The 13,156-nt window shown below is 52.5% G+C and overlaps 1 protein-coding gene across 1 annotated transcript in view; it reads left to right on the top strand.

The window, feature by feature from the left end:
* The first annotated feature begins 601 nt into the window (after positions 1-601).
* Positions 602-13,156, top strand: part of PCYT2 (phosphate cytidylyltransferase 2, ethanolamine) — a 32,859-nt gene continuing 20,304 nt past the window's right edge. The window contains exon 1 of the mRNA XM_075904205.2: positions 602-759. Coding sequence (XP_075760320.1) covers positions 692-759 — 68 coding nt within the window. The 5' untranslated portion in view covers positions 602-691. The remainder of the gene's footprint in view (positions 760-13,156) is intronic.

Genomic DNA, 13,156 nt, shown 5'->3' on the forward strand with positions numbered 1-13,156 from the left:
CGCCCCCCATCCCCTCCCCCTGCCCTCCCCTGCCCTCCCCCCGCCCCATCCCCTTCCTCTGCCGCTACCCCTGCCCTCCCCCCGCCCCCTCCCCCTGCCGCTACCCCTGCCCTCCCCCCAGCCCCCTCCCCCTGCCACTACCCCGCCCTCCCCCCGCCCCTCCCCCCCCCTCCCGCTACCCCTGCCCTCCCCCCGCCCCCATCCCCTCCCTCTGCCGCTACCCCTGCCCTCCCCCCGCCCCATCCCCTTCCTCTGCCGCTACCCCTGCTCTCCCCCCGCCCCCCATCCCCTCTGCCGCTACCCCTGCCCTCCCCCCGCCCCACCCACCCCTCCCCCCCCGCCCCCCTTCCTCTGCCGCTACCCCTGCCCTCCCCCCGCCCCATCCCCTTCCTCTGCCGCTACCCCTGCCCTCCCCCCGCCCCCCACCTCTGCCGCTACCCCTGCCCTCCCCCCGCCCCCCACCTCTGCCGCTACCCCTGCCCTCCCCCCGCACCCATCCCCTCCTCTGCCGCTACCCCTGCCCTCCCCCCGCCCCCACCTCCCCTCCCCCTGCCCTCCCCCTGCTCCCCTCCCCCCGCCGCTCCCCCGGTACCTGGGGCAGGGGCAGGGGCAGCCGCGGGCGGGGGGGCCGGGCCGCGATCAGGCCCCGCCCGGTCAGGTGACGGGCCGGGCCGGGCCCCGCACTCGCGCGATGCCGAGGAGCGGAGCGGCCGAGGCCGGCGCGAGCCCCCGGCCCGTGCGCGTCTGGTGCGACGGCTGGTGAGCGAGGCCCCGTCGCCCGGGAGACGCGCCCCGGCCCCCCCCCCGCCTCTGCCCCCCCCCCCCGGGGCGGACCCGCCGCGCTTCGGCTGCTTGGGGAGGTGCCGGACACAGCCCCCCCCCCCCCCGGCCAGGGCCCCTCCGCGGGGGATGGGGCGCGTTGAAATGATTGGGGGGGAGCGCATGGCCTGAGGGGAGAGGGGCAGGGGGGGAGCGCATGGACTGAGGGGAGAGGGGCGGGGAGGGCACATGGCCTGAGGGGAGAGGGGCAGGGGGGGGGCGCATGGCCTGAGGGGAGAGGGGCAGGGGGGGGGCGCATGGCCTGAGGGGAGAGGGGCAGGGGGGGGAGCGCATGGCCTGAGAGGAGAGGGGCGGGGGGGGCGCATGGCCTGAGAGGAGAGGGGCGGGGGGGGCGCATGGACTGAGGGGAGAGGGGCGGGGAGGGCGCATGGCCTGAGGGGAGAGGGGCGGGGAGGGCGCATGGCCTGAGGGGAGAGGGGCAGGGGGGGGAGCGCATGGCCTGAGAGGAGAGGGGCGGGGGGGGCGCATGGCCTGAGGGGAGAGGGGCGGGGGGGGCGCATGGACTGAGGGGAGAGGGGCGGGGAGGGCGCATGGACTGAGGGGAGAGGGGCGGGGGGGGCGCATGGCCTGAGGGGAGAGGGGCGGGGAGGGCACATGGCCTGAGGGGAGAGGGGCAGGGGGGGAGCGCATGGCCTGAGAGGAGAGGGGCGGGGGGGGCGCATGGCCTGAGGGGAGAGGGGCGGGGGGGCGCATGGACTGAGGGGAGAGGGGCAGGGGGGGAGCGCATGGCCTGAGGGGAGAGGGGCGGGGGGGGCGCATGGACTGAGGGGAGAGGGGCAGGGGGGGAGCGCATGGCCTGAGGGGAGAGGGGCAGGGGGGGGGCGCATGGCCTGAGAGGAGAGGGGCAGGGGGGGAGCGCATGGCCTGAGGGGAGAGGGGCGGGGGGGGGCGCATGGCCTGAGGGGAGAGGGGCAGGGGGGGAGCGCATGGCCTGAGGGGAGAGGGGCAGGGGGGGGAGCGCATGGCCTGAGTGGAGGGGGGCGGGGGGGGCGCATGGCCTGAGGGGAGAGGGGCGGGGAGGGCACATGGCCTGAGGGGAGAGGGGCAGGGGGGGGAGCGCATGGCCTGAGAGGAGAGGGGCGGGGGGGCGCATGGCCTGAGGGGAGAGGGGCGGGGAGGGCACATGGCCTGAGGGGAGAGGGGCAGGGGGGGAGCGCATGGACTGAGGGGAGAGGGGCGGGGGGGAGCGCATGGCCTGAGAGGAGAGGGGGGCGCATGGCCTGAGGGGAGAGGGGCGGGGGGGGCGCATGGCCTGAGGGGAGAGGGGCGGGGGGGAGCGCATGGACTGAGGGGAGAGGGGCAGGGGGGGAGCGCATGGACTGAGGGGAGAGGGGCGGGGGGGAGCGCATGGACTGAGGGGAGAGGGGCGGGGGGGGAGCGCATGGACTGAGGGGAGAGGGGCGGGGGGGGGCATGGACTGAGGGGAGAGGGGCGGGGGGGGAGCGCATGGCCTGAGAGGAGAGGGGCGGGGGGGGCGCATGGCCTGAGGGGAGAGGGGCGGGGAGGGCACATGGCCTGAGGGGAGAGGGGCAGGGGGGGAGCGCATGGACTGAGGGGAGAGGGGCGGGGGGGAGCGCATGGCCTGAGGGGAGAGGGGCGGGGGGGGAGCGCATGGCCTGAGGGGAGAGGGGCGGGGGGGGAGCGCATGGCCTGAGAGGAGAGGGGGGCGCATGGCCTGAGGGGAGAGGGGCAGGGGGGGAGCGCATGGACTGAGGGGAGGGGGCAGGGGGGGAGCGCATGGACTGAGGGGAGAGGGGCGGGGAGGGCGCATGGCCTGAGGGGAGAGGGGCAGGGGGGGAGCGCATGGCCTGAGGGGAGAGGGGTGGGGGGGGAGCGCATGGCCTGAGAGGAGAGGGGGGCGCATGGCCTGAGGGGAGAGGGGCAGGGGGGGAGCGCATGGACTGAGGGGAGAGGGGCGGGGGGGGAGCGCATGGCCTGAGAGGAGAGGGGGGCATGGCCTGAGGGGAGAGGGGGGGGGGGGAGCGCATGGCCTGAGAGGAGAGGGGGGCGCATGGCCTGAGGGGAGAGGCGGGGGGGGCGCATGGCCTGAGGGGCGGGGGGGGGGGGCGCCTGGCCTGGGGGGGCCGAGGGATTGGGCTTGTTCAGGCTGCAGAAGGGGGGGGATTTGAGAGCAGCCGGACGCTCCTGGGGGGTTGCAGAGAGGCTGTTCTCAGTGGGGCAGGTGGCAGAAGGAGGAGCAATGGGCTCAGTTGGCGGAGGGGGAGGTCCAGGTTGGATCTTAGGAAAGGCTCTTTCCCTAGGCCGGTGGGGAAGCCCTGGGCTGGGTTCCCTAGGGAGGGGCTGGAATCTCCCTCAATAGAGATTTTTAAAGCCTGGCTTGACAAAGCCCTGTCTGGGATGATTTCATTGGATTGGTCCTGCTTTGAGCAGGGGATTGGACTCAATGACCTGAGGTCTCCTCCAACCCTGTGATTCTCTGGGGTGGGGGGCGGATCCCATTTCTGATGTGACCCAGCCCAAATGTCCTGCACCAAAGATGCAACAGGTATGGGGCAGCTGTTGTCCGTGGGTTCAGGGGACAAAATGGCAGGTGAACAGGGGTAGGCTGCCATCGTCATATTCCTGGCTGGGTGGGTTTTTGGTGGCTTGTCACTCAGCAGTGTCCCTTTGGGGTGGTGTGGGGCCAGACCAGGCCTAATCTTTTCCAGATTCTCTGGTCTAAGGGGTAGCCATTTTGGCAAGAATAAGGAGTCCTGTGAAGTGTTCCCTGTAAGCTGAGCACTTGGGCAGCCACCCAGGTGAGATTCAGATGTTGAGCACCGAGCCCACAGCCATTGATTCTGTTGGTAATGTGCATCTGCACTTGCTTTGGTGCACATAACAAAATTTATTCCGCATAAGAATGGAAAAAATTAAAGGGAACACTGGTCCTGTGGTACCTGAAAGACTAAACAAATTAATTTGGCCATAAGCTTTGGTGGACTGCAGCCCACAAAAGCTTATACACATTAATTTGTTAGTCTTTCAGGTACACAGGACTCCTTGTTTTTGCTGTCTCTCACTGTAGTCTCATCAAGTGCTCCAAGGAGAGGTGCAGGAATCTATATAGCAGGCAATTATGGAATCATAGGCCCATACGTTAGGAAGAAACTTCCGTTATCAGGTGATTTATACCCTGGAGCAGGAGAGTTTGTCCTTTTTTTATATGCATATAAAGAGAGAAAAAACATAAAACCAGCTATCCTGAGTAATATAAGTGGGTGTTCTTGTTAGCCTGTGTCCTGCGTCATTCAGAAGGACTTTGGAACTTAAACGTGTCTGTAAACATCCATCTTCTTGTCGAGGCCATTGTGCATTCCTGGGCTTGTGGGCTACTCCTTCACTTTGAGAGGTGTGTCTCTATCTCCTCATTTCCCTAGTGCTGGAGCGCTTCAGGAGTCTTCTTCTAAGATAGTGATAGAGATGTAGCCGTGTTAGTCTGGGGTAGTTGAAGCAAAATGCAGGACAATGTAGCACTTTAAAGACTAACAAGATGGTTTATTAGATGATGAGCTTTCGTGGGCCAGACCCACTTCCTCAGATCAAATAGTGGAAGAAAATAGTCACAACCATATATACCAAAGGATACAATTAAAAAAATGAACAAATATGAAAAGGACAAATCACATTGCAGAACAGAAGGAGGATGCGGGGGGGTGGGAAGGGGGAGGAAGGAAGGTAAGTGTCTGTGAATTGCTGATATTAAAGGTAGGGAGAGTGGGATGTTTGTGAGTTAATGGTATTACAGGTGATAATTGGGGAAACTGTCTTGGTAATGGGTGAGAAAGTTCAAAGTCTTGTTAAGTCCCTGGTGGTAAGTGTCGAATTTTAACATGAATGACAGTTCAGAGGATTCCCTTTCAAGTGCAGATGTAAAAGGTCTTTGTAGCAGAATGCAGGTGGCTAAGTCATTTAGAGAGTGTCCTTTCTGGTTAAAGTGGCAAGAAACTGTTTTCTCTTTGTGATCTTGTCTGATATCTGTTTTGTGGGCATTAATCCTTTGGCGAAGTGTCTGAGATGTTTGTCCAATGTACATAGCAGACGGACACTTTCGGCACATGATAGCGTAGATTATATTTCTGGATGCGCAGGAATATGTGTTCTTGATCTTATAACTCACTTGGTTAGGTCCAATAATGGTATCAGCAGAATGAATATGTGGACAAAGCTGGCAACGGGGTTTGTTGCAAGGGAAGGTACCAGGGTTGGTATTAGTGTGGTATGTCCTGTGGTTGTTGGTAAGAATCATCTTGAGGTTAGGTGGTTGTCTATAGGAGATTATGGGTCTGTCTCCCAGAGCCTCTTTGAGTATGGTATCCTGTTCCAATATTGGCTGTAGTTTATTGATAATGTGTTGGACAGGTTTTAGTTGGGGGTTGTAGGTGATGACAAGTGGTGTTCTATTGTTGGTTTTCTTGGGTCTGTCTTGAAGTAGATGGTTTCTAGGTATTCGTCTGGCTCTTTCAATTTGCTTTTTTGTTTCTCTGGGTGGGTAGTTGAGATTTATAAATGCTTGGTAGAGATCCTGAAGCTTCTGGTCTCTGTCAGTGGGGTTAGAGCAGATGCGGTTGTATCGAAGGGCTTGGCTATAGACGATGGATCGTGTGGTGTGTTCTGGATGGGAGCTGGATGCATGTAGGTAACTGTATGAGTCAGTGGGTTTTCTGTAGAGAGTGGTGTCTAATTTTCCATTGTTGATTTGTACGGTGGTGTCCAGGAAGTGGATCTCTCGTGTAGAATGGTCCAGGCTGAGGTTGATGGTGGGGTGTAGGTTGTTGAAATCTCTGTGGAATATCTCCAGTGTTTCTTGGGTACACGCATGGCCCCACAGTATGCTAACATCTTTATGGCTGACCTAGAACAACGTTTCCTCAACTCCCGTCCCCTTTCACCCCTCCTCTACCTACGGTACATCGATGACATCTTTATGATCTGGACACATGGCCAAGAAACACTGGAGATATTCCACAGAGATTTCAACAACGTTGTTCTAGGTCAGCCATAAAGATGTTAGCATACTGTGGGGCCATGCGTGTACCCATGGCTGTGCCGCTGATCTGGAGGTATAAGTTGTTCTCAAACCGGAAATAATTGTGGGTGAGAACAAAGTTACATAGGTCTGCTATCAGGTTGGCAGTAGTGTCCTCTGGGATAGTGTTTCTAATTGCTTGTAATCCGTCTTCATGTGGGATGTTGGTATATAGAGCTTCTACATCCATGGTGGCAAGGATGGTATTATTGGGGACTCCCGTCCCCTTTCACCCCTCCTCTACCTACGGTACATCGATGACATCTTTATGATCTGGACACATGGCCAAGAAACACTGGAGATATTCCACAGAGATTTCAACAACCTACACCCCACCATCAACCTCAGCCTGGACCATTCTACACGAGAGATCCACTTCCTGGACACCACCGTACAAATCAACAATGGAAAATTAGACACCACTCTCTACAGAAAACCCACTGACTCATACAGTTACCTACATGCATCCAGCTCCCATCCAGAACACACCACACGATCCATCGTCTATAGCCAAGCCCTTCGATACAACCGCATCTGCTCTAACCCCACTGACAGAGACCAGAAGCTTCAGGATCTCTACCAAGCATTTATAAATCTCAACTACCCACCCAGAGAAACAAAAAAGCAAATTGAAAGAGCCAGACGAATACCTAGAAACCATCTACTTCAAGACAGACCCAAGAAAACCAACAATAGAACACCACTTGTCATCACCTACAACCCCCAACTAAAACCTGTCCAACACATTATCAATAAACTACAGCCAATATTGGAACAGGATACCATACTCAAAGAGGCTCTGGGAGACAGACCCATAATCTCCTATAGACAACCACCTAACCTCAAGATGATTCTTACCAACAACCACAGGACATACCACACTAATACCAACCCTGGTACCTTCCCTTGCAACAAACCCCGTTGCCAGCTTTGTCCACATATTCATTCTGCTGATACCATTATTGGACCTAACCAAGTGAGTTATAAGATCAAGAACACATATTCCTGCGCATCCAGAAATATAATCTACGCTATCATGTGCCGAAAGTGTCCGTCTGCTATGTACATTGGACAAACATCTCAGACACTTCGCCAAAGGATTAATGCCCACAAAACAGATATCAGACAAGATCACAAAGAGAAAACAGTTTCTTGCCACTTTAACCAGAAAGGACACTCTCTAAATGACTTAGCCACCTGCATTCTGCTACAAAGACCTTTTACATCTGCACTTGAAAGGGAATCCTCTGAACTGTCATTCATGTTAAAATTCGACACTTACCACCAGGGACTTAACAAGACTTTGAACTTTCTCACCCATTACCAAGACAGTTTCCCCAATTATCACCTGTAATACCATTAACTCACAAACATCCCACTCTCCCTACCTTTAATATCAGCAATTCACAGACACTTACCTTCCTTCCTCCCCCTTCCCACCCCCCCGCATCCTCCTTCTGTTCTGCAATGTGATTTGTCCTTTTCATATTTGTTCATTTTTTTAATTGTATCCTTTGGTATATATGGTTGTGACTATTTTCTTCCACTATTTGATCTGAGGAAGTGGGTCTGGCCCACGAAAGCTCATCATCTAATAAACCATCTTGTTAGTCTTTAAAGTGCTACATTGTCCTGCATTTTGCTTCAACTACCCCAGACTAACACGGCTACATCTCTATCACTATTCTACATGCAAGGCACTACATTTAGCCGTTTGGAATGGAAATCCATCAACCATATGAAGAAACTCGCACAGATACAGACAGACATCATCTTTCTATCCAAGTGCAAGAAAATGGACATCGTACCCAAAGGACTGAAAGTGAACAATCCACTAAGATCAACATACTTCACTGACTACAGTGAAAGACTCTGCCTCACACTATCCAAGAAATTAAGAAACCACCTGATAAGTATTTTATACAAGAAACAGAATACCATCAAGAATGACATTTCTAACTTAGATCGTCTCATCTCAAGACAAACATCCACACCGACTGACACCTTGCAAGACTTTTGTTCCACCAGACAAGAAATCTACTATACACACTTCTATTCCCTACAACAAAGAAAAGACAATAAATTTTCTAACCTGCTCCATACCACTGGCTACAACAGCAACTGCCTCAACCCACCGGATAATATTGTTAACCTCTCCAGCTACAAACTCAATACAGCAGAAGAGTCTGTCTTGTCCCGGGGTCTCTCTTTCTGCCCCACGTCCCCCACAAACTGGATACAATTTTGTGGTGACCTTGAGGCTTTTTTTCGCCGCCTCCGTCTCCGAGAATATTTCCAAACCACCACTGAACATCAATCTGACCTACCAGATCCCCCCTACCAACACCAAAGGAAAAATAATTCTATGTGGACTCCCCCTGACGGTCGGTATTACAATCTGGATTTCTATATACACAGCTTCCGCAACAACGCACAGACTGACATTATTCGCAAACGACAACAAGCGACACACAATCTTAGCCGCGCTGAACACCATGCCATCCAGAGTCTCAAAAACAACCTGGACATTGTAATCAAACCAGCTGACAAAGGGGGTGCTGTGGTCATTATGAATAAGGCCGACTATAACCAGGAGGCAACCAGACAACTCTCGAACACCACATTTTACAAACCTCTCCCCTCTGATCCCACCTTGGACTACCAAAAGAAACTACACTGTCTCCTTAAAAGCCTCCCCACAGCTACTCGGGAACAAATCCTCACAGAATCACCTTCTGACCCCCGACCAGGATTGTTCTATCTACTTCCCAAGATCCATAAACCTGGGCACCCCGGACGTCCCATCATCTCTGGTATTGGCACGCTCACTACTGGTCTATCCAGCTATGTAGACACTCTTCTCAAACCCTTCGTAACCAATACCCCCAGCTATCTCCGAGACACCACTGACTTCCTAAGGAAACTACAAAACATCGATAAGCTCCCCAATAATACCATCCTTGCCACCATGGATGTAGAAGCTCTATATACCAACATCCCACATGAAGACGGATTACAAGCAATTAGAAACACTATCCCAGAGGACACTACTGCCAACCTGATAGCAGACCTATGTAACTTTGTTCTCACCCACAATTATTTCCGGTTTGAGAACAACTTATACCTCCAGATCAGCGGCACAGCCATGGGTACACGCATGGCCCCACAGTATGCTAACATCTTTATGGCTGACCTAGAACAACGTTTCCTCAACTCCCGTCCCCTTTCACCCCTCCTCTACCTACGGTACATCGATGACATCTTTATGATCTGGACACATGGCCAAGAAACACTGGAGATATTCCACAGAGATTTCAACAACCTACACCCCACCATCAACCTCAGCCTGGACCATTCTACACGAGAGATCCACTTCCTGGACACCACCGTACAAATCAACAATGGAAAATTAGACACCACTCTCTACAGAAAACCCACTGACTCATACAGTTACCTACATGCATCCAGCTCCCATCCAGAACACACCACACGATCCATCGTCTATAGCCAAGCCCTTCGATACAACCGCATCTGCTCTAACCCCACTGACAGAGACCAGAAGCTTCAGGATCTCTACCAAGCATTTATAAATCTCAACTACCCACCCAGAGAAACAAAAAAGCAAATTGAAAGAGCCAGACGAATACCTAGAAACCATCTACTTCAAGACAGACCCAAGAAAACCAACAATAGAACACCACTTGTCATCACCTACAACCCCCAACTAAAACCTGTCCAACACATTATCAATAAACTACAGCCAATATTGGAACAGGATACCATACTCAAAGAGGCTCTGGGAGACAGACCCATAATCTCCTATAGACAACCACCTAACCTCAAGATGATTCTTACCAACAACCACAGGACATACCACACTAATACCAACCCTGGTACCTTCCCTTGCAACAAACCCCGTTGCCAGCTTTGTCCACATATTCATTCTGCTGATACCATTATTGGACCTAACCAAGTGAGTTATAAGATCAAGAACACATATTCCTGCGCATCCAGAAATATAATCTACGCTATCATGTGCCGAAAGTGTCCGTCTGCTATGTACATTGGACAAACATCTCAGACACTTCGCCAAAGGATTAATGCCCACAAAACAGATATCAGACAAGATCACAAAGAGAAAACAGTTTCTTGCCACTTTAACCAGAAAGGACACTCTCTAAATGACTTAGCCACCTGCATTCTGCTACAAAGACCTTTTACATCTGCACTTGAAAGGGAATCCTCTGAACTGTCATTCATGTTAAAATTCGACACTTACCACCAGGGACTTAACAAGACTTTGAACTTTCTCACCCATTACCAAGACAGTTTCCCCAATTATCACCTGTAATACCATTAACTCACAAACATCCCACTCTCCCTACCTTTAATATCAGCAATTCACAGACACTTACCTTCCTTCCTCCCCCTTCCCACCCCCCCGCATCCTCCTTCTGTTCTGCAATGTGATTTGTCCTTTTCATATTTGTTCATTTTTTTAATTGTATCCTTTGGTATATATGGTTGTGACTATTTTCTTCCACTATTTGATCTGAGGAAGTGGGTCTGGCCCACGAAAGCTCATCATCTAATAAACCATCTTGTTAGTCTTTAAAGTGCTACATTGTCCTGCATTTTGCTTCTTCTAAGATGTGCTTATAAGCAGGGCTCAACAAATAATACAATCTACTCGCCACGGGCGAGTAGATTGTAACCCAGAAGAGCCGGGTTCGGGCGATCTGCGCATGCGCTTGTGCAGATCGCCGGACAGCGCAGCTGGCAAGCGGGGCTCGCCGCGGTTCGGCAAGCCCTGCTTATAAGGATTGAACAAAGACTGAATGGCTAGCCAACTACAACAGCAGTTTCTCCTCTCTTGGTGTTTACACCTCCACATCAGCTGCTAGAAGCAGGCCACAACCTCGCTGACTGAATTGACCTTGTTATCTCTGTTCTTCCCCTTGATTGGTACTCCTTTCTTTTCATGTGCCTGTATATTTATACCTGCCTCTGGAATTTCCACTGCATGCCTCTGACGAAGTGGGACTTTGCCGACAAAAGCTTATGCTCCAATAAATCTGTTAGTCTATAAGGTGCCACAGGACTTCTTGTTGTTTATGCAGATTCAGACTAACACTGCTACTCCTCTGATACTTATAATACAGTCCCAAAATTCCTCCCTTCTGCAGGCAGCTGCTGATGTAGCTTTGTGCTGGAGAACTTTGTGTAACTTTTTGGCCAGACTTTTAGTAGTTTGACTAGTTTTGATAAGGGGTAGCAACCAGCATCCCTACTCAGGAATATAAGGTGAGCTCTCTACTTTAAAGAGTTCATTATCTAAAATGACAGTTCACTTTCACAGGGCAGGGAAGAGGGATTCAAACAACTAAACCTGCTTTACATTCAACTTCTCTTGGATTATTTGACTACTGACTTGTAGGGATTTTAGAAGCAGTGGCCCTGGAGGAGGGGTTTCAAGAGAGAGGGATCTTGCGGATGAATTTGGGAAGTGTCCCCCTTGGGTGGAAGGGGCAGCATGGACTTCAAATGTGGGAGAAGCAGACAAGGGTAGTATTGGAGCATGGGAGTCTGGGGTAACATGGTATAAAGTGAGGAGAGACAGGAAAGGCCTGGAACCTAGCTGTGGTAGGTTTATTGTTCTAGGGCCATTCAAGTGTTCCTAGGCTGGATGGAGGGATTTGAAGTAAAACAATGTAAATAACAATTAACAAGCAGGAAACCTTGATTTAAATGGCCAGTTGTAATTATTTGCTTGTACTACTTTGTAATTTTCCTAAAGAAGATTAATTGGTGGATAACCATTAGAACATGTTGATTTGTGTTAACCTGAAAGAGGTATTATATCTATATACAGGCAGTCCCCGGGTTACATACAAGATAGGGACTGTAGGTTTGTTCTTAAGTTAAATTTGTATGTAAGTCGGAACTGGTACATATTGTAGGGGAAACGCTAGCCAAACATTTCTCCAGAGCTCAGTTTTATTCTCCCACATCTCACTTCCCTCAGTCCTTTATTCTCAAGCTGAGGTGTCTGCTGAGAAAAGCCGCTCCGCGTCTCCCTGGTCTGCTGGGGGGAGGGGCCCTAGCTTCGCGTCTCCCTGGTCTGCTGGGGGGAAGCAGCTAGTGCGGGGTTGCCTCACCCTGTTTGTAAGTAGGGATCCGATGTAAGTCGGATCCATGTAACCCGGGGACTGCCTGTATATTGCTTAGAGCAGCAGTATTCAAACTTTTTTTCATTTGCGGACCCTTCAGAAATTTCAAATGGAGAAGTGGATTGGAAACCTTCATTGTAATCTGCGGACTACCAGAGGTCTGTGGATCATTGGTTGAAAACAATTAGTTTAGCTCAATTATATAGCTCAGTGTTTCCCAATTTTATTTGGCCGAGGAACCCTTTTCAGCTTTTCAGAATATCAAGGAACCCCTAGGTTTGCAAAACAAAAAAAAAAAAAAAAAAAGGAGGGAGGGCGGGAGGAGAAAGGGACCCACCAATTCATGAAAATCACATTCCTTCCCCGAGACACCCCCTCCCCACCTCTCTTCCGTGAGGCCTCATCTGCTCTGTTCCCCTCTTCTCCATCACTTGCTATCCCCAGCCCTTATACCTGTCTCAACCTAGTGAGAGTGAGGTGTGGGGTGGGAATGAGGGATTTGGGTGTGGGAAGGGGTGAGAAGTACAAGCTCTGGGAGGGAATTTGGATGCAGGAGAAAGGGCTGTTGGCACGGGGAGGGAGCTCCAGGCTGGGGAGTGTTGGGTTCAGGTGGAAGGTTGGGGTGCTGAGCAAGCCAGGGCTTGGATATGAGGGTGCAGGAATTTGGGCTGGATATGTGAGGGACTCAGGGCAAGAAGGTTGTGAGTATGATGGGCTCAGGACACAGATTTGTGATGTGTGGATGGTGCAGGAGTATAGTGGCAGAAGACTGAGGATGTCGGAATGCAGGAGTTTGGGGATGTAAGAGGCTCAGGACAGGGGGTTCCAGTGTATGATAGGCTCAGATTTGGGGTCCGGTGGTACTGCAGTGAAATTGGGGTTTGGTCCCAATTGGGGGCTTGTTGGCCTGGCTTCATTTTTAAATAAAATATGTCAAACTCAAAAGGTTTTAGCGTTGTCTTTATATATGAGAGGGGTGAGGAACCTGTTTTGAGTCAAAGGTCACTGACCCACAGAAAAGTCAGTTGGGGCCACACAAGTGAGATGCAAAAAACAAAACAAAAACCCTCCAAAAAACCCCAAGCCTCACTAATATGGTCCCAGATATGCTGGTGGG

The sequence above is a fragment of the Pelodiscus sinensis genome, chromosome 20 (assembly GCF_052426305.1).
Source record: "Pelodiscus sinensis isolate ZL-2025 chromosome 20, ASM5242630v1, whole genome shotgun sequence".
Taxonomy (NCBI): Eukaryota; Metazoa; Chordata; order Testudines; family Trionychidae; genus Pelodiscus; species Pelodiscus sinensis.